The 21,970-nt window shown below is 43.4% G+C and overlaps 2 protein-coding genes across 2 annotated transcripts in view; one reads left to right on the plus strand and one right to left on the minus strand.

Annotated features, from left to right (window-relative positions):
- epha10 (EPH receptor A10) overlaps window positions 1-21,970 on the minus strand; it is a 130,611-nt gene that overhangs the window by 97,231 nt on the left and 11,410 nt on the right. The window lies entirely within an intron of this gene.
- LOC144995217 (uncharacterized) lies at window positions 3,529-7,004 on the plus strand. The gene has a single exon (XM_078954725.1). The coding sequence runs from the start codon at window positions 3,672-3,674 to the stop codon at window positions 6,792-6,794; it is 3,123 nt and encodes a 1,040-aa protein (XP_078810851.1). The 5' UTR covers window positions 3,529-3,671; the 3' UTR covers window positions 6,795-7,004.

The following is a 21,970-nucleotide window of genomic DNA, read 5'->3' on the forward strand; positions in this document are numbered from 1 at the left end:
AGTGACAGTGTCTCAGCACACAATGAGTCTTGTTAAACGTCTTGAAACCACAATGAACACACATCAAACAGTTCTTAAATCTTCTAACTTAACTTTTATTACATCTTTTAGAAAAAACAGCAGCAACTTCCAGCTTTTTCTGACACAATTATCACAAAATGCATGTGCGATTGGGGATGGGCTGTAGATCAATACAGATTATGAGTTTCTCCTTTTTTTATTAATTTTTGGATGCTGGTGTGCTGCAGGAGTTTTGTCAAGGTTAAAATGTGCCGTGGCTCAAAAAGTTTGAAAAACACTGCTCTATTCTAACACCAGCTACCTGCATGGCTTTGTTCACTGCATCCATAAACCTCCTCTATGGTCCCCAAAATCCCCAAATAACCAGGATTATTAAAGATATATTTCATTTACAAGCGATAAAAATATTTGCATTTTTTCAGTTTAAAATCGGAAATACAGCATGCTGATTGTCCAGTTGAAGCTGATCATAGAAAAAACTGATCCTAAAAGATTATTTAGAGCATCTCCATAATCTCACTAATAATTTAAGGAAGCCTGAAGGATTAAGGAATAATCCACAACAATAAATGAGAATAAATATTTACACCTGAGAAAGGATTAAACAACAATGAATGATTGTGTTTTAATTATCATAAAAAAGCTTAAAAAAACAAGTTAAAATAGTTCAGAATTGGCATTTTTAAATGAAAAAAAGGCAGATTCTGAAGCAGCCATGACATTTTCTTAAATGTCTATGGATATTCTAAAAAAATAACCAAAATAAAGTTTCATTTAAGGAAAGTCTTAGGTAATATTTGTGGAGGAATGTTTTTTTTTAAAGATGGATAATCATCAGGACTCATCACTGAGTATCACTGTGACTAAATCTGTCACGGTGACACTCAAAAGTCAGATCTGATTGAAGCTGTAAATATAGATTGGGTTGTTGCGTAACCCTGCAGCCATATGCCTCCCTGTGTATTTCTGTGGTGTGAGTAGTGGGTGTGCGTGAGTGTGCATGACTGTGCATCGGGGCTGTGTGAAATGTGGTTGCGTAACAGATGGCAGAGACGTTAAGGCTGCACGTGATGAAGACTGAATACATCATCATCATCATCATGCGAGCGTTACAGTCGGTCTTTGGGAGACGCTTTGAGACAGAGGACATAAAAAAACTAAAACACACTGATTCTGCTCGTCAGGGTAAACTTGACCCCAAGACCTGGTTTTCTCTGAGGAATATGGAAACTGCTGCGTCAGAATCAAACACAAGAAAACCACGAAGGCTCAGTAAAATACAGTTTTCAATTAAATCACAAAATTATTTAAATATAAAAGAAACTGGAATCTATGAAAAAACTCAAACACAAGAAAACGAATAAATGGAGACAAAAAAGAAAAGCCCTAATAAAAATAATTCTATAAAAATTCTAAAAGGATGTCAAAAGACAAAGAAGAAAAAAACAAAAATAGTTCACTTTCCCCAAGAGGACCAGATTTGATAATTTAAAACGCATGAAGACATTTTTTAATCAATTTTCATTGAATACAATCTAGTTTTAAACCAATGGTTACTATAAACGAATAAAGTAATAACTTATTTTAAGTTGATCTAAATATATCAAAAATCTAAGCAAGTTTTAATAAAATAACCCTTTGACATTTAAAGGCCATGTTTTAAAAAAAAACTGCTTACAGAACAAATTAAGTTATGAGCAAAGCTTTATTTTTTTATTGTAATATTAAAATTCTGACTTATGCTTTAAATAAAAAATATTAAACAGTGCAGGTGACATTTAGTCAGAACTCTCTGTCAGCCTAGTGCGATTTATTTTGAAGGTTTGTTGTTTTCAGGAAGCAGATCATCGCGCTAGATTAGCGGCTAACGCTAAATCTCAGAAGCCGGACAGAGCTAAAAGAAAGGAGCAATTGTGTCCCTTAAAGGAAAACTGCATTTAAAATTTGGAAAAGAACCATTCTTTAACCTGCTAATGATAATTGTAACATTTTGCTGAAAAACAATTTGTTCAATATCATTGCTCGGCTAACGGCGTTAGCATTAGCATCACACACAGACCAGTTCATTGTGACCTATAAACTCTGGTTCTAAAGTAAAAAGTTGAAAACAAATGAAATACATTTAGAAAATAAAAAACTGCAAAAAGGTGATAACATTTTGTGTATTTCAAATTGCACAAAAATCGTCTTTAAGGTGATTTCTTCTTTATATATTTCTATGAGGCTTTATTTTGACTGAACTGGCATCCCTCCTCCATATACTGGTTACTTCCTGGGACAGCTGCCCTTTAAGCTTCTGAGAAGAGCTTTAAATAATAGAGATGTGCATGGTTGTGCTGTGCTGCTACATCCTCCTCCGTCCTCCTCCGTCTCTGCTCGGTCTTTGCTCGGTCAGCCAACAAGCTGCATTATTTAAGGAAACACTGGTTCCTGCTGCTGTCCTGACTGGAGCCAGATGGGCCTCAGAGTGACGGCAGACCACCGTGATGGAGCAGGGAGGTGGAGAGAAGGCAGATGTGAAGGAAGCTGAAGGAAGAAAGGGTTCTTCCCTCCACCGCCCCACACATCATTTTTCACATCAGCCCCATCTGTTGCCCTTCCCCGGTCCCCTCTTCACCTGTAATCTGCCTCACTCAATCTACTGTATCCGTCTACTTTCTGCCCTTCACTGCTGCCAGAGTCAGACAAAAGTGGGGGAGGGCACGGGGGTGTTACATAAGTGGATCTGTGAGGTTCCTTTTTGCTGACATTGTCTTTCATCTGGTTAATTTAAGGCTTTACTTTACATTAAATGACAGCATCGTCCACAGTTTTGACGTGTTTTCTCCTTATTCAGCCATTGTTTACAAACTAGTGTCAACTGAACAACAAGAATAAAAGGTCAATGCTTATTAATAAATGCTAAAACTAGCATAAAAGTGCAACAAATCTAAAAAGATGCTGATCAAAGATGTAAATATGTTACAATCATCATGACAATGCTAAAAAATGATCTAAGAAGACGTAACCCTTTAACACTGGTGATGTCGCAAACGGAGCCTAAATAACATCCACTTTGACTGTTTAAGCAACATAAATCAGTTAACTCTTGACGGCATTGCGCCAAAAATAGCAAAACCACTTTGATTGCGTAAACACTTCACTACTAAAGTGATGGGTATTAACGCAAAATTGCTTTTTTCTGCTTCAGAATTAGCCGGCATTATGATTAATTATTAGGGGTGTAACGGTACACGTGTTGCATTGAACCGTTTTGATAAAATTGTTCAAGTTAAAAAGGTTTTATTTCTTCAGGCAAGTGATAAGTATCCAATGTTTTTGGTTCATGACAGCTGATAGTTGTATTATTTTATATAGCAGAGATCACCTACATAGGTCAATTTCATTTAATGTTATATGTTATATAACATTAAATTTCTCCTTGGCGCTGCCCCGTGCGGCTGCCTGTAGTAGCAGCTCCCGGCTTCTTTGTCTTTTTCTCTTTCCTATGTGTTTCCTATGTGTTTATGTACGTTTAGTCACTTTTTGTTTTTGTGTTTGCACCAAGCTTGCTTTTTTTATTACTACCAGCATAGCACACCACTGAAGATTTCTGGATACTTTTCCCTTTTTTCCGTCCTTTTCTCGCCCTCGGGGGCCTGGACTAACTCATGGCCCCCCGCAGCCAAGCTGATAAGGCTCCCTGCATAGCTTACACACGCGATCAGCTGTTGGCGCTAAATAATCCACCTACCTTCAAAACTGGAGAGAAACTCTTACTCCCGGAGGAACTGAGGAGGAGACGACGAGGGTGCAAAGCAGGAGTTAAACGACGGATGAAGAGGAGGCGATTTAAACCCTGCGTCCCCGCGATCATCACCGGGAACGTCAGATCCCTGCCTAATAAGATGGATGAACTGGGGGCTCTCGTACGGACCCAGCGGGAGTATCGAGAGGCCAGTGTCATGTGTTTCACTGAAACGTGGCTTCACGAACTGACACCGGACGCAAACGTGACGATCACGGGCTTCCATACAGTGCGAGCGGACCGAGACACCGCCGCGAGCGGCAAGAAGAAAGGAGGGGGGCTTGCTTTACTCGTAAACAAAAGGTGGTGCAAACCGGAGCACATCCACGTCAAGGAACGTGTGTGCAATCCCGATGTGGAGCTCCTTGCCATCGGACTTCGCCCATACTACTTGCCAAGGGAATTTACAAACGTGATCGCCATCAACGTCTATATTCCTCCGACCGGCAAAGCAGACGCGGCCTGTGACGTCATCCACTCAGTCACTGCCAACCTGCATACTAAACACCCTGGTGCCTTCTTCTTCATCACAGGGGATTTTAATCATGCCTGCCTCTCCTCCACTCTTCCCACATTCCATCAATACATCCAGTGCACAACAAGGGACAAAAAGACTTTAGACTTACTGTATGCTAATGTCACCAACGCATACACATCCACTGCACTTCCCCCACTGGGCAAGTCTGACCACAACCTGGTCCTGCTCTCCCCATCATACATACCGGTGGTCAAACAGAAACAAGTCACTGTGAGGAATATTACAAAGTGGTCTGACGGTGCCACGGAAAGCCTGCAGGATGCCCTGGAAACCACAGACTGGTCCGTTCTGTATGAAAGTCATGGTGACGATCTGGATGGACTAACAGACTGTGTCTCGGACTACATCAAATTCTGCACGGAAAACTCCATCCCGTCCAAGAGGGTGCGATGTTACCCGAACAACAAACCCTGGGTTACACGTGAACTGAAGGCCCTTCTAAATGAAAAGAAAAGGGCCTTCATGGCTGGGGACCGCGTGGAGCTCACTAGAGTTCAGAAGGAGCTGAAACGCAGCCTGAAGGAGTGTAAAGACGCCTACGGAAGGAAGCTGGAGGAGAGACTACAGAGAAACCAGACCAGGGATGTGTGGAGTGGGATGAGAGCAATCACTGGCCTTCAGAGGAAGGGAAAACCTGCAGCCGAAGGAAATGTGGATCGAGCCAACGAGCTGAACAATTTCTTCAATAGGTTTGATTCCTGCTCCCCCTCCCCCAGCTGTCCCCTTACTCCTCTTCTGAGTGATCAACGGTCTTCCTCCCACCTTCCAGGGCCATTAACACATCAGCTTCCCCCACCTCCCTCCCCCAGCTGCCCTGCACGGCATTCAAACCAGTTTTTAAACAGGTCTGACACCAGCTCCCCCTCCCTCATCAATCCACCCATTTATCCTCTGAACGACCACTGGACACCGTCCACTCATCTTCCAGGGCCATCATCATCATCATTAGCACCTCTAAAATCCCCACCCCCCTCCCCACAGCTGACATCCTTCACAGACCCAAAAACAGGCTCCACCACCCCCTCCTCCCAAAATGGCCTTCTCATCACATCCACTCAGGTGAGGAGGGAGCTGGAGAGGCTCAACCAGCGTAAGGCTGCTGGACCTGATGGCATCAGTCCCCGGGTACTCAAAAACTGTTCCAGCCAGCTATGTGGTGTACTTCAGCATCTGTACAACCTGAGCCTTAACCTTCAGAGGATCCCAGTGCTGTGGAAGACTTCCTGCCTTGTCCCTGTGCCAAAGAAAAACCATCCAGAGTCGCCTAGTGACTACAGGCCTATAGCACTGACCTCCCATGTTATGAAGGTCATGGAGCGGCTGGTGCTGTCACATCTCAGACCCCTGGTGAGCCCTTTCCAAGACCCACTGCAGTTTGCATACCAACCCAAGGTGGGAGTGGAGGATGCACTGCTATACCTGCTGCAGAGAGCATACTCCTCCCTGGAAAAGCCTAACACCACAGTGAGGATCATGTTCTTTGACTTTTCTTCAGCCTTCAATACCATCCAGCCGAGACTGATGAGGGAGAAGTTAGAGAAGATGCAGGTGGATGCCCCCCTGGTCTCATGGATTGAGGACTACCTGACAGGCCGACCTCAGTTTGTGAGACTGCAGAGCTGTGTGTCTGACACCCTGACAAGCAACACTGGAGCCCCTCAGGGAACCGTGCTGTCCCCCTTCCTATTCACCACATACACAGCTGACTTCCAGTACCACTCTGAGCTTTGTCACCTCCAGAAGTACTCTGATGACACAGCTGTAGTCGGGTGTGTGAAAGATGGATGGGAGGAGGAGTACAGGAGCCTCGTGGAGCGCTTCGTCAGGTGGTCTGGGGAAAATTACCTGCAGCTAAATGTGGCCAAGACTAAAGAGATGGTGATAGATTTTAGCAGGAGAAAGTCTTCGCCTCCCCCAGTCTGTATCGGTGGGACGGATGTGGAAGTTGTCTCGTCCTACAAGTTCCTGGGAGTACATCTAGACGATAAACTGGACTGGTCCACAAACACCGAGGCCGTCTACAAGAAGGGCACGAGCAGACTTTACTTCCTGAGGAGACTCAGGTCCTTCAATGTTTGCAGCAGGATGCTTTACATGTTCTACCAGTCTGTCATGGCAAGCACCATCTTCTTTGCTGCAGTGTGCTGGGGTGCTGGCATCAAAGCAAAGGACGCCAACAGACTGAATAAACTCATTAGGAAAGCAGGGTCTGTCATTGGCCTCAAGCCTGCCAAGCTGGAAGAGGTGGTTGGGGACAGACTACTGGCTAAACTGGGGACCATCATGGACAATCCTTCCCATCCCCTCTTCAGGGAGGTGGACAACCTGAGAAGCAGTTTCAGTGGCAGGATCATACACCCTCGCTGTGCCAGAGAACGATACAGGAAGTCATTCCTGCCATCAGCAATTAGACTCCACAACTCATCTGGCAGACTCGGATGTACATGAAAATTCTAGTTTCTAGTCACAGACTACACTTTTCAAATTGTATTTTACTCAATTTTTGTCCTGTTCTACTCTCTGTATTTTTTGTGTCTGTGTTTGTCTTTAACCCCCCCCCCCCCCCCTCCCCCCTTTTCCCTAGTGCTGCTACTGCAACTAAATTTCCCCTCGGGGATTAATAAAGTTCTTCTTGAATCTTGAATCTTGAATATAAAACCAATAAATGCATTTTGCAAGTAATTTTTTCTGCTTTTTTTATACTGAAAAAATTCCGAAATGTACCGAACAGAGCCCTATGAAATATTGAAACGAACCGAATTGAGATTTTAGTGTACGTTACACCCCTATTAATTATGTAAGCATTTAAAAAGTTATGGTTGTCTAAAGAATGTTAACACTGGAACTAAAACTCAGGTGATAAAGACACTTCAGAATGCTAGTATTACAAAAACAACAGCTCAATGCTAGGTTAGCTAAGCGTTTACGGTCATACACCCCAGTTCACCTTTTACCCCTTGCATTTGAGCAGATATTTTTGTGTGAAATTTTGCTCTTTTTTTTTTTTGAACAGCACGCTGTGATCTCACTTCTTCCCACTCCTTTTCAAGCAATAAATCAAGCTCTACCTCATGTTTTACTTCGAAGCCCATCGAGACGACTGTTGTTGTGATTTTGGGCTATACAAATAAAATTGAATTGAATTGAATACCTGTAATGAGTTTGGTAAATGTGTAAGTTCTTTATTACTTTGACTACAGTGCTTGAAATAAATAAATAAATCATATCAAATCAAGATGGTCATATCAAGAACAGGTCCCAACCACCTGCTTTTTGGACAAGAGTGGCCAGAATCCACTGGAGTTGCATTATTGCACAGCACTGGCCAGGTAGGCGGGGATGGACGCTGGTCTTAAGGTAGGCACCAATATACCAGAGGGTGGTGGTGGTTGCAGCCCATGTCTCATATGTCAATGCTTTGAAACAAATTGGTCGTTACCAATAACCAACACTCATTGATCTCTTTTCTATACACGCTAATTCCTGTACAGGGTCAACAGGTTGCTGGAGCCTTCCCAGCTACTGTTGGGTGAAGGTGAGGTAAACACTCAAAAGGAAATCAATCAGTTGACCAACCAAAAAACCAAAGGTTTGGGTAAGATGTGCTCAGGAACCCTAGAGCAAAAAGAACTTCTGAAGTTTTGAGTCTAGATTTTCATCTTCTTCTGACTTTAGATGCAAACAGACAGAAAACCGGGAAATAATCAGATAGATGAATATCCAAACTGCTTCTCCACCAGAGTCCATACTAGAGGCAAAGAGTTTGATTAAGTAGGAGTCTGTTCTTGATAATCAGACGCGACAAGGAATCTTTAGGGAAACTGGGATTATAAGTGATCCCACTGAGGCCGTAAATGTGTTAAAAAATGCACCACACCGTTACATACGGCGTCTTCAGCAGAAGCAGCAGGTTAGTAATTATTTAAATTAAAGCTGCTCTAATGAGACAAAAAGGCCCCCCCCATCAAAAGAACCCAAACGGAACACAACACAAGAACACAAGCTCCTCCTATCAGCTAATATCCCCTCTCATTGTTGCTCCACTGATTGTTTGGAAACGAAACCACTAATTCATTGTTTTCTTCTCCACACATCAGTCTCTCTGCTTATGCTAGCGTTGGGCGGAGGAGCCAGAGTGGAATCGTTATCAGGACTGATAACTTTGGTTTTCTCTGGAGCAGCAGCCACACTTCCTGCAGCTGCTGCTGCTCCTGCAGAAAGGATGGAGAGACGTCGATGAGAAACAAACAAGCTTCCTCTCTGCCTGCTGTCTGAGTAGCTACCACCCATCCTCCCTGTTCAGCTCTGCTCCGAGTGGTTGTACATTGAGAGTTTCTATTCATACAGACCCCATTCTTGACTGTTAACTTCTCATCCAAAAAGTCTAGGAATAACTAATTAACAAAACTAAGGTGAAGGACTCGCACACGCAGTAGCACAGCCTGATGACAATTGTCGCTGATGTTAAATAGGTTTTGTTTAGAAGATTCTGAGGCAAAAGTCTAACCAGGGAGCATATTTAAATGAGAAGAAAAAAGGACAGAAACTCAAGTGCGGAGCATGAAGTGTGCCGGGAGCAAGTCCAAACATGGTTGCCAACTCCTCAGGAAGAAAAGTAACTATCAGCTGTCCCAAAAAGTCACCAGGAGTCATCACCCCGTCTGTATAGTAAGGCTGGTGTTGTCTATCAAAGCAGACTGTGGCGGTTGATTGACAAGGTCTAAAGCCAATCAGGACGCATAACACAAAGTGCTCTATAAAATTAAAAATTGCACTGAAAACAGCAAATGCGAAACAGCAAGACAACAAAAGGTGAACTGCAATGTAGTGGAAGACTGTTGCATTGGAAATCCTGATGGTAGGGGGAGGTGAACTCTAGGGTTGTGATGGCTGAGACACCATCGTGATGCCACGCCCCTGCCACACTGCGAGTTGACACCATAAGCTGCGGTTACATGTGCAAAATATCTTAATTGGATCAATGGTCGGATTAGAATTCAACTGTGTACATGGGATCAGAAAAACGCTTTCCGATTATAACAAACGTTCAAATGGGTCACACTTTTGGTCGGAATAAATCATTCACACATGCGCAGTAGTGTTAAAAATACCGGAAGAGGAAATGAGTTTAGCTAAGAGGCTACATACATAGATATCTGGCAGCTCCGTAATATCCTAGATGGTCTTCTAAATGTGCTTTTATTAATGTTACGGTTATTATGAAGCGCCTATTCGCTCATTATTTTAATTTTAATCCGTGTGGTCAGTGCTTTTTCTGTTGAAGAATGGAGACGGAAAGAAGCCAGGGCTAAGAGAGGCTAACACGCGCTAACAACATTTGGCCTTTGATGAACATAAAATCCATGCGGGAAAAGCTGCAATCTGAATGTAAATATGTGGGCATAACATCAGCCTTTATTTTGTCGGGACACGACTGGAAACACAGATCCACGTGATTGTTTGAACGGTTTCTAAGGACTGAGCGGCATTTTCCCAAAGCCGCTGTGTGAGCTGACGGTCCGAGCTCTGCCCGGACTCACGCTTTAACCGGAAGACCCGGTTCTCCTGGGTTCGGTAGCTCGTTCACATAGAGCTGCGGGACGGATCGCAGTCCGAAGTCTACCACACATGGCGCACACGTAACAAAGCATCCTCCCTTCCCCTCAAACACAAAGTCCGTCTGCTCTGCTCAGAGACACGGTTGCTCAGTCCACCGGTCCACTTGACTAATCAAGTGCAGAAGCGGACTACCTCTTTTCTATTTTGTTTATTTATTTATTTATTTTTGTTAAAGTTACTTCGCTCAGTTTATACTCGATCATCGCGGATGAGTCATAAGTTGGGAAATAAAATAAATGAAGTAAAAAATAAAATAACAAATAATAATTAAAGCCGCAAGCGGCGTTGTATGGCCCGCAGACGCAACCCGCCTTCCACGCCCAACGCTACGCACCACCGCCGCCCTCGCCGCCCTCACCGTCCTCAAATGAAAAGCTAGTCAAGGCTGGATTTGATAATTATGCTAACTATGCTAGCTATGCTAATGTGGCTAAAAGTGCTAGCGTAGCGATCAGCATCATCAACTGACTCAGAAAAACACATTACCTAAAATGCTAATTATGCTAACTATGCAAGTTATGCTAACATAGCTAAAAGTGCTAGCATAGCGATCAGCATCATCAACTGACTCAGAAAAACACATTCCTCCATTGCTGAGAGCTATATGTCATAAGATGATAAAAAAACCAACTTTTTCCAAAATGGCGGTTTTTCTGTTGATTTTATCTCCATAGCAACCATTTTGTGTTTTGGTCCCCTTGAGAGGACGAACAGATTGACGTCAGTTTCGGACAAATCGGTAAAAGTAAAATTTTTGTTGTCCTTAGCAACAGGGGTTTTATGCTAACCATGCCCACATTCCTTTTATGTCCATATCCAGTGTTTTTCAATGTATTCAGTTTCAGGCATTTATGCATGCATTCAATTTTCACTGTATTGCATTGAAATGCATGGGAGTTATAACAGTGCGCAACTTTGCTAGCTCGCCACGCGCACGCCGTTCAAAATCTACAACTTCTAATTCCAACATTTTTTCCACAGTAGCTTGCCATTGATGCCCAAAAAGTTTCGAGATAATCGATGAAAATTCCAACGACAAGTTTACGTTTGAATCTGATGGTAAAGGTGTTTTTTATAGAAAATTCAAGATGGCCGCCTTTTCCCGAGGTCAAAGGTCGACGAAACTCCAGAGGTGATTGTAGACTTACGCTACGGACATGCGCGTCAAATTTTGTGAAAATCGCTCGAAAAAAAGTTCATTTTTCCATATTGTGTAAAAACGCGAAAAACTCAAAATGGCAGATTTTGGCACAAAATGGCCGCCAAACCGTAGGTCGGGTCGCCATCACGTAATGATTTCAAAACTTTATTTGGATATACCCGACAGAGTTATGTGGGTTTCGTTAGCCGATTCTTAAAAATAAAATCCGAAAATTTTTTTTTTTGCCGAGTCAGCACTTTTTTTTGCGACGGTTTTTTGTTTACCACGGCCACATTCCTTTCTCGATTTTGTCGTATGTGACATCGTTTTGTTCAGTGTGGGCCAGGGTATCGCATATTTCAGTTTCAGGCTATTCTGATAAAATATGTGCGAGCTAGCTAAAATGGCAACGGTTGCGAATTCGCCCAGCGCACGCCTTTCAAATTCTACAACTTCTAATTCCAACATTTTGTCCACAGTAGCTTGCCATTGATGCCCGAGAAGTTTCAAAAAGATCGATAAAAATCCCTAGGACGAGTTTTCGTTTGTATACGTTACTAAAGGTGCTTTTTTAAGAAAATTCAAGATGGCCGCCCCTTCCCAAGGTCAAAGGTCAACGAAACTTCTTTGGTTATTGTAGAATCAGGGTCTTGGCATATGTGTGCAATTTCGTGAAAATCGCTTAAACAAAAGTGTCGTTTTCCCATATTGTCAAAAAACACGAAAATCGCCATTTCTCTGAGTTCGCCACAAAATGGCCGCCAAGCCGTAGGTCGTGTGGCCATCCCATAATGATTTCAAAACTTCTTTGGGATATCTCCAACACGCGTGTTTTGGTTTCATAGCTCTATTTCAAAATATTTTTTTTTGGCCCCATAAAGAGATTTCGGCCCATTCATTTTTTTTACGGGAACGCTCGCTGTGATGTCATCGATTTCGGGGGGGTGACGTTCTCTTTGCCGAAAATTCATTTTCAATTTATCCCAGGTGTGTGCCAATTTTGGTGAGTTTTCGGGTATGTGGCGGGGGTCAAATTTGAGCTCAACGGATCCGTTAGAAACGGGAATAATAATAATAATAATAATAAACATTCGAAAAACAATATAGAAGTTTTTGCGGTTAGGATTTCCTATGTATTTCAATGCGGCCTGTCTTTTACTATAGGCTGGGCATGTCTTTTTGGCTTTAAACCTGTCTTTTGAGGGCTTTTTGGGGCTTTTTTGTTTTTTTGTCGTCATTTTTGCGACAACAATTTTTACGTTTTTGCGTTGGTGTTGTGCGTGTGTGTGTGTATTTTTGTTGCGTTACACAATTGTCGTGTTGTTTTGTGCTTTGGGCGACTTTTGACCCCATTTTTTGGCGTTTTGACGCGTTTTTTTGACGTTTTGGACCTTTTTGAGTGTTCGACCCTCGTACCAGTTACAATATGGTCCTTGCACTCTGTGAGTGCTGCGGGCCATAATTACCCGTAAATTCCGGACTACAAAGCGCACCCGATTACAAGCCGCACCCACCCATATTCACGTGTTTGACTGCTTTTATACATACACAAGCCGCGTCAGAGTACAAGCCGCGCATGTGTTAGGCGATATTGTCATCCTGACAGATCACGCCCAGCATCCCAGAGTGAGTGCAATTCATTAGCACATTGTGGGTGGTGCCAATTTTGCCTCTGGGTCACGTATTTAAGTGTATCGGCATCTGACAAACAGCATGGAGCTCTATTCTGTTCACAAGTCCCTCAGTTATGGTGTTTTTATTTCATTTTTTTTTTACTTATTGACAATCTAGGTATCTAACATAAAATTACAAACAGTAACCATATAATCAACATTACATCCCTCAGTTATAATGAGGAAATTTACATCCGCGATTCCACATTTCCCATGAGTCTTAGGGGCTAAAGGCGGGGCCAACGCCCGGCTCGCCATTCTGTTGTACGTGTTTAAGAATTAGCAGCAGTGCATGGAGGGGTGAACGGGAAAAGCTCTCCTTCCGCTTGTGTCGCAGCAGCGTTATGGGAGTAACAGGACTGGTTAGAAAACACAACGGTAAAATAAAGCAGCGGCGACTGAAAAGCGCGCGCCTCAGCGCGATACGCGCGCCTCAGTGCGGCGCGTGCATCGCGCCTCAGCGCGATACGCGCGCCTCAGTGCGGCGCGTGCGTCAGAATTCAGAAGCCTCTGCGCTCCGCTCCCGCCCCGCGCGCTCCTTGTCTCCCCTTCCTATCTACTCCGACACCTCTGGCCAGGGCAGCTTCAAGGAGGAGCACTTCGTCGCCGTTGCGCCGGTGGATGGAGCAAATCGTTTCTGTGCAAAGCAATCGGACTTAAAACTGTACGTTTTGTGTATGAGGGGCGGGTGCGTTGTTACGTGTGGGAGCCTTCAGACTGCCATCGGCCCCGCAGCTCAATCAGCAGGAGAAGATGTCTCCAGCTCACACGGAGGCTGTGAGTTTTTCAAAGCAAAATTCCGCTTTTACGGTTTCCTTAGAAACCGTAAATGGAGTGTAAATTCACTCCATGCGCTGTTCTCTCCGTCACGCAGCAAACCGGCTTTTCCAAACCCGTTGGTGACGGTGGACTTTTTTACGCTGCTTTTAACGATTGCTTTTAACTTGAAAGCTTCATCATGTTGTAGCGGCGATCACGTGCACGTTGGGTCTAATGGCCCCAAAGGATTCTGGGATGCGGCCGGGCATGCGTGTTTCGTTTTGTTGAACCATGACTGAAGTGTCTAAGACCTGAAGTCAACTCCATGCTGTTTGGCTGCTAAGAGGTATGTTGAATAAAAATGCCTCGTGCTTGGTGTTAGATAGAGAATTCAAACTATTCACTGAGTTCGAAAATACGTACATGGCGGCCGCCAATTAAATCCATAAATTAGCCGCGTCACTGAAAAAGCCGCAGGGCTGTAAGCGCAGGAAAAAAGTAGCGGCTTGTAGTCCGGAAATTACGGTATATATAACAAATAAGGCAAATACGAATTTGGTGCACTCCAACTTTATAAAACTGTAAATTTCCTTCATATATACATATATAACTATTTCTACAGTAATCTGTTATCAATGCCATCATAACTGACAGAGGCAATTAGGTTTCTAGTTAAAATATAGATTTATACGAGTAAAAGTGATGTAGACAGTGGAAATTTATCGTGTATATTGAGCTCTGTCAAACGCGCTCTGTCTAAATGTTTACTTTCCTGAGAACTTTTCATTTATCGTCTCGTAGCATGAGTATGTGTTTAGTGTTAAATATTTCAGGAGGAAACCTCTGTTGGAGCCTGGAGCTCTGACCTGTCAGACTGCTAATTATAGCGATATTGTCTGAGGTAATAGTGTGTGTGTGTGTGTGCGTGTGTGTGTGTTGAAGATGAGTTGTCACAATGATGAACAATAATTGCGTGCTGCTCTATCTGCAGATTCCATCGCCCTACACGGCGCTCCTCCCTGCTCTCACTCACCTTATGTCAGACCAGAGGATGCCAAGCGCACGTCCACACATGTGCAGATGAACACGTGAAGCCGTGCATGCTTGCAGACTCACAGCTGAGGCTCGGTTTGTTATGAGCATGCGAGCACGTGACACAGAAGCAGCATTCGAAGAGATATCACAAACACCTGAGTGCATTAGACGTGTGCATGTCTTTCCCTAAACAATTCCTGTCAACAGGAAGTGTGTTTAATAGACACAGGAGAAAACAGCTTCTTCTACAAAAAGTGGGCAAAATATTTAAACCTTGGCTGGGGCCTCATATCCAAATGACATCACAGCAAAAGGTCATGAACACAAGATGGATCTGCAAAGGATAAACTAGTTGGTCTGCCTGTGCTTTGTTTACTGCTGAAGAACCGGACTCAAACAGACTATAGGACAGAAAGCTCCAAGAAAGGAAAATGTTTAAGGTCCACACCCGTGGACAGTTAAACTTCAGCCCAATTTATATTTAAATGTACTTTTTTGAAAGTCAAGTTTACAGTGGATTTAAAAAAACTCAAAAGCGTAAAAACAAACAAGTTTGATATTTAGCTGTAACGAATTACATAATCGTTACATACTTTAACATTTATCTCTTATGTTAGCATTTTACACTTATGATAGTTTTTGACATTTAGCACTTATGAAAGCACTTATGTTACCATTTTAGCATTTCTAAACCCATATTAACATTTAGCACTTGTGCTAGCATTTTAGCATTTGCAATATTATAAAATTTAGCACATTAGTATTTATGCTAGCCTTTTAGAATTTTGCACTTATGCTAGCATTTTAGCATTTAGCTCATTTGTTAGCACTTTAGCAATATATAGACTTTTTTTGTCCCTTTTTCTGTGCTGCATTCTCATGTTTAGGTTAGCTAAATTTTCAGGGAAAACTTTTGACTGAGTTCATTTTTTTGTGGAAATAATAAATTAAAAGCTGCTTGGATACCAGACTGAAAATGAGTCAAAAAGCAGAAAATGTGTTATTTAAAAAAATACAAACTGATCTTTATGTTTTTTCTTAGTTTTTTTCTTAAACTTCCGCAGATACATCAGCTTATCTCCTGACTGGAACAACAACAAAAAAAAGAAGATGTTTCCCTAATTTAATGTTCACCTAAACACTCAAGAAAGTCACAAGTTGGTGGTTGATGAGGAGGGTTCACTGAGGTTAACACTCCAATGGGGGGTGGAGGTGGAGTCTGTTAAAACCAGACTATTCCAATATTCAGATGTGACGCGGCAAAATCAACCTGAGATAAAGATGCAAAACACCCAAAATGCATCTGGGGTTTTTTCTCCCCATCGCGCTGCACTGATCCAGATACTATAAACAGCATGAAATCCAAACAATTTATCCAGAGCTGGGAAAGCTAAAGGCTGCATTATATATAATAGAGCAGGAAAAATGGATGGGCAGGGGGCTGAGATGATGGTGGGCAGAGCGGGGTCGCCGTCCTTCGACCGCTGGGTCCTCCTGAGAGCGGGAATGGCGGGGGGCATGGAATCAGTAATGAAATCCGCTCGCTCGCCGGGCAGCATGGGAGGGAGGCGCGAGGAAAACAGGGAGGTGGAGGGCGTGCGGTGTGGAAGTCAGGAGAAGTAATAAAAGGAGAGGGAGAAAGGAGACAAAGGAGCCTCATCTCCATTCTGCGAGATCGCAGGCAGATTTGAATTTAGTGGCCATCGTCGGCCGACGAGGAGCGAGCAATTCCACCGCAATGCCGAACACAATGCCTGATTGAGGGCAAATTAAAATGCAAATGCAACACTTCCATTTTCCTGATTTCACCCATGAGATAAGAGCACCACCCGTTTCTTTCATAAAGCAGGGTGGCGGTGGTGAGGGTGGGGGGGCAGAAGAGTGTCTGGAGGTGAGGTGCGCTTGTATAAACAGATTAGATTCAGTATTGTCATCTTCGGGCTGAATTTCAATCGCTGAAAGTCCTCCATCTCACCGAAACAACAAAAAAAAAGGCTTCAAAGGAACTTCATCTGACCACAAAAAGAGTACGGGCAGTAAGACGAACGTCAACTTTTCTCCTCCGCCTGAAGCCTCAGGGGTCAGTCGCAGGGTAAGGTGCATCTGGTTAGCTTGACTTCCTGCCGCGGTTCAGCATCAGTGTACATCATGCATTTTTAATTTCATAGTCTTGTGGTACATCGTGTTCTTTGATCAGAGTACTTGTTTCATTGTAGGCGTGACAGACACTGATCTAAATGAAGACGTGTCTGTGTTTTTAAGCCTCTGCCGGCTTTTTTAAAACTTTTTTGTCCCTTGTGGCGCTCCATAGATTAAACATGTGTATAATCTATTAGTGCAGACGTGTTGAGTGATTGACAAATCCTCGGAACACTTCCCCCTTTGCACCATATGCACGGCGGCTCTTCCAAGTCGTAGCGTGCGCTCAGACTCCGCTGCCAAGGTCACGTGGGCTTGCCAAGCAGAAGGCCGGCCCTTCAGGCCAAGAAGAGGGCAAATGTTGGGGGTGAAGAGCCGCCCTGCGACCGCTAACCACTCACCAGAGAGACCCGGGAAGCAGCTTCCATCACGCGCCAAGCACTGTGATGGAAAAGCTAAGTTTGGAGTGCAAAACGGAGGGCGAAGAGAGGAGGAAGCAAGACGCTGCCGCTTAAAGCCTTGCTTCAACTTGAGATGAATTTTTCATCAGCCTGTGCTTTCAGGGCCTGCTCGGCTTAAAAACAAGCAGCGCTTCGCCTTCTTGCAGTTTCTGAAGAAGCACGTGTTAATATATGTAGAACAAAAACTGAAAAAGTGATCTGCAGTGCAGCAAATCAAACAGACCCCATTAACGGGCCGTTTTTTTGTTGTTTTTTTTACTCTATTAGTTTAAAAAGTCACAGTGTGCAGAGACATGCAAGTTCTTTAGTCATCCTCGCCAAGAGAAAAGTGTCAGTTCACAAGGACATGCAAATTTATTCACTACTAACTAACTGCTTGCTGTTGGGCAAGTGGAGTTACTTCTTTGCTGCTTGTGAGTCCCAGAGCAGGCGGGTGGAGGAACAAAAGGACTGATGGAGCCAGAACACCTCAAACTAAGTCGATATCAGAGAGAAAAGGCACCACACGATTACTTTCTACTCACTTTGTCTAGATTTGATTCAAACAGGTTAGGGTTCATGCGGACAACAGGTGGAAGCCGACATTTATAACACTTAAAGATAGGGGAAACATAGGCATGTCGTACAGCTTTTTGCTTTTTTTAACTCCCTCATATCCCTTGGACAGTGCAGGGTGGCCATAAGTGCTGTTCACATGACAGGTGTGCGCTCCCTGCGGTGAAGCCTGACTGGTAAAAAATGAGGAAATTAGACAACAGCGTGCACCAGCCCATTTGCACACAGTAAGGACTCTGTACACTAGAGTGCAGCGTAAAGACACCCTACGACAGCATCACCCATTTGTCCTAACTTTCAGTATCCCTACAAATAGTTCACAACACACTTACTACATGCGTGACAATGGTACGTACCATTTTCCTGACATGCCTTAAGATGGCCATGTGAGCCTCAAGGGAACTGAAAGACACACCTGCGCCCCACTGAAGATGCAACGCCGCTCTCTGACCCTCCACAGGCCTGAACGACCCAAAAACCCACAGCACCCATACTGGTCCCCCCCCCCTATGGATGCATGTGATGTGACTGAAACTTGATGAACCAATCCTCAATAAGGAAACAGGTTGGTGAGAAGACGTCAACTGTTGGAGCTATTATTAGAAATGGAAAAACTACAGGATGACTGACAATCTCTCTCCACCTGGAGTTCCATGTAAGATGATATCTGGTGGAGTACAAATAATCTTAACAATAAGGAAAAAGCCCATACCCACACGAGGCGACAGGTCAATGACCTCAAAAGAGCTGGGACTACAGAAACAAAGGTTACTATAGCAACACACAGCGTCGTCATAGATTCAAATCCTCCAGAGCTCCTAAGGTCCCGCTGCTTAAACCAGCACATGTCCAGACCCGTCTAAGGTTCTCCAGAGACCCTCTGGTTGATCCAGAAGAGAATGTCATGGGATCAGATGAGACTAAAATTGAACTTTTTGGTGTTTGGAGGGGGAAGAATGTTGAGTTGCATACCAAGAGCACCCTACCCACTGGGAAGGATGATGGTGGAAATATCATGCTTTGGGTTGCCTTTCTGGAAAGGGGATAGGACAACTGATCCGTACTAAGGAAATGAGGAAGGGGGCCATGTATGGAGAGATTTGGGCAGAAACCTCCTTCCATCAGGGAGCATATTGGGCTGGATCTTCCAGGAAGTTCGGTTGGATCTGTAATTTTTGTATGAATCAAGTCTGAACGTTCTCAACAAAAGAGCTGTCAATCTTTTAATTTAATCTCATCATCTGAGGCCACATCAACTGTTTATTGGAAGCGGTCAGCTAACTGGCCCCTCCCTACAACCGCACCATCAACAAATGACACACACACATTCAGGAGGATCTGGACAGCAACCCATCCAAAGATAGGCTCGTCCCTGTCGCCATTTTCTGTTGGTTTAGACCACAAAATGGGCATTATGTGTCGTAGTTGGTTGAAATTTTCCAAGTACTTTTTTTCAAGTTTCACAACCTATTTTCATTTAAAGTTAAAAAATACAGTTTGCTAAACCTTTTTGTGATTTTCACAGTTAAAAACAAACATTTCCAATCCAGATTTGTTTGTTTTTTTGGTGTGATTTTAGGTTCAGAAGAAGAAGAAGCTAAAAACAGTAGAGTCACATAAGTGAAATTGTGCTAACAAAAAAGATACCAAACAAGCCAAGATAAACTATTTTTAAGGTTAAAAAACTCAAAAGGGTTCATAGAAATTTTTACAGCTCTTTATCATTAACCTTGTTTCAGTTTAGCAGTAATCCAGGCTTTCAGGCTTGAAGTCTTAAGGCTCACCTTCATGAATGTTCTTGATCTACAAATGATGTTTTATGTGAAAGTTGGAGTTCCACTGGATCTTCTCATAACTTTGAGACCCTTCATCAGAACAGTGTGTGCACAGCCGGCCATACCTTCAAAACTTGTAGATAGATGCATAAAAGGCCATAAATAAAGAAAAAGAGTTAACGTTTCATTGGTATATAAATGAAAAGACTTAGAATTATTGTTTTCATTATTACCAACAATGACGTTATTCTTTCCGAATGACTCATCGTGGAAATCTGAGTCACAAAAGCTGAACCTCCCTGGGAGTTTCAGTGGCAGGAGGTGATGAAGACTCCTTTGACGACCTTCCTCACAGATGCAGGGAGGCAATTTCCCTTACAAATCAAGCAACTCAGCCCCTTTTTTTTTTTAAATCACATGAAACAGCATCATTTCCACGGGAGAATTCTTCCACTAACATCAAAGGCTCTAAAGGGAAAATAAGGACGAAATGCCTTAGTCCCATGCAACCCGTACAGGGGTTGACCCGTACGGCTGCTGCAGGTTTTTAGGTTGTTCGGGGACATGAAGGGTCGTAGAGAGGTGGCGTTGTATCATAAGGGAGGGTAGGTGTGTCTTGCAGTTCCCTTGAGGATTGTGTGATCACCTCAAAGGACAGCATAAAAATGGGACAAAGGATTGTCGAGCCTTTGGTAAGTGTATCGTCAAGTATTAGTAAGGATAATGTAAGCTACACACACTTATGACGCACTGGTGATGTTGTAGTACGGTGTCCTCATGCCACACTCTAGTCCAGGGGATGCCCAAATCCAGGACTCGGGAAAAAAATCCAGCTGATTACCTGGATCAGGTGTGTTTAGCCAATAAGGAGCTTCAATGGCAGGTTGGTTGGAAAACCAGCAGGAGGCCGGCCCTCAAGTGTGCATATGCATTGTGCGTAGGAGTGTGACGATAACCACAGCACCTCTCCACCATATGTTTTTATATTTTTTTTTTTAAAAGTTCTGCATATGTTGCGTGATTGGAACTATAATAAACACATTAAACACATTCATCTCTTCTGATAATTTATATTTTCTGCTAGTCCTGTGTAACCCGTGTGATTTTCAGGCGTCCTCTGTTTCTCCTGCCCTACCTCTCTCCGTTCTGTCCGGCTGCTTACGAGCTATCGCGAGACTTGCGCGGTTCCGGTAATTCCCACGTGACCTTCGTGCCTCTTTAAAAATATATTACTTACTGTTCTCCTTCATTCCGTAATAGCAAACATGAACGCGTGCTGTTAGATTTCGATGAATATACCAACATGTTGGGAACTATTTTGTGCAGCGCAACGTTACGTGTCTGTATAAACAGAGGCGAAGCCTCCTGCCCCGCGTTCTTCTTGGGTGTCAGAATTCATGGCTACCGGAAAGGGGACAAAGTGTCTGCAATCTTGTTTATTACTGGACAATATATAATATTCTGAGAAGATGTCTGTACCAGAGAGCACAGGTGAAACACGCGTGCAGCTAGAGAGCGGTCCACTGCAGAAGAAGCCTCAGAAGCCTCTTCCAACTGTAAGTACATTTGCTAGTATTATGGGGGAGTGACAGTCCAGTGTGAACACCATATGCTAAACACGTGAACATAGAATCACAGTCGGGCTTCACACAGGAACGAGCACTTATCATGTGAACAAAAGGCAGTGTGTAGGGTTGGGGGGGGCTGAAAAAAATGGAAAAATCCGTACTTCACGCCTAAGTCTCACCTACTTGACACATACCTTTACATAAAGTGCAAGTGTTAGCAACATGTCGGTAGAAAAAATGTGCCTGAACAATATGACGCTTCGGGTTCACCAAGCAGACTACAATCTTATTTCATGCAGAACAAATCCAAGTCTCGTACAGGTTTGCTCATTATTTTCCTGTAGACCAAGGCTTCACCAGTTTTCTTAGAACAAGGTAGAAGCTTGCTTTCAGCAGAAACCTCCATCAGTAACTGAGGATCAGGGCTAAAAACAGCATAGCTACTTTATTAAAGTTCAGAGAGTTGTGGTAAAAACCTCAATCATCTCCCTGCAGACCACACCGCCACTCTCCTTTCCGTTCTGCCTCTTTTTATTGGAGTAAATACAGCCAACGCTGTAGGAATAACTCCTGATAAACACACACATCTCTTCATTCATCCACTACACCACGAAAACCAACAGAGTCACTGCATTAAACGAGAGGCCAAACCAATTATAGAGCATAAACCCACCGCCACACACAGGCATACAGAGGCGCATCAACGAAGCGGCGGGAACAAAAACGGGCTTTTGGCGCAGAACAGAAACGCCGGAAAGCATGAAATCGTTTCAGAGCTGCAGCGACGCCAGAAAAGCTTTTTTTTTTCTTCAATATTTAGTATTAAAAATGTATTTTTATTACATGATACATTTCTGTTTAGACACACATCCCCCACATTGTTCGGCTTTGGGCTGACC

Source organism: Oryzias latipes, chromosome 11 (assembly GCF_053564925.1).
Source record: "Oryzias latipes strain Hd-rR chromosome 11, Olatipes_Hd-rR_3.1".
In the NCBI taxonomy this organism is placed as follows: Eukaryota; Metazoa; Chordata; class Actinopteri; order Beloniformes; family Adrianichthyidae; genus Oryzias; species Oryzias latipes.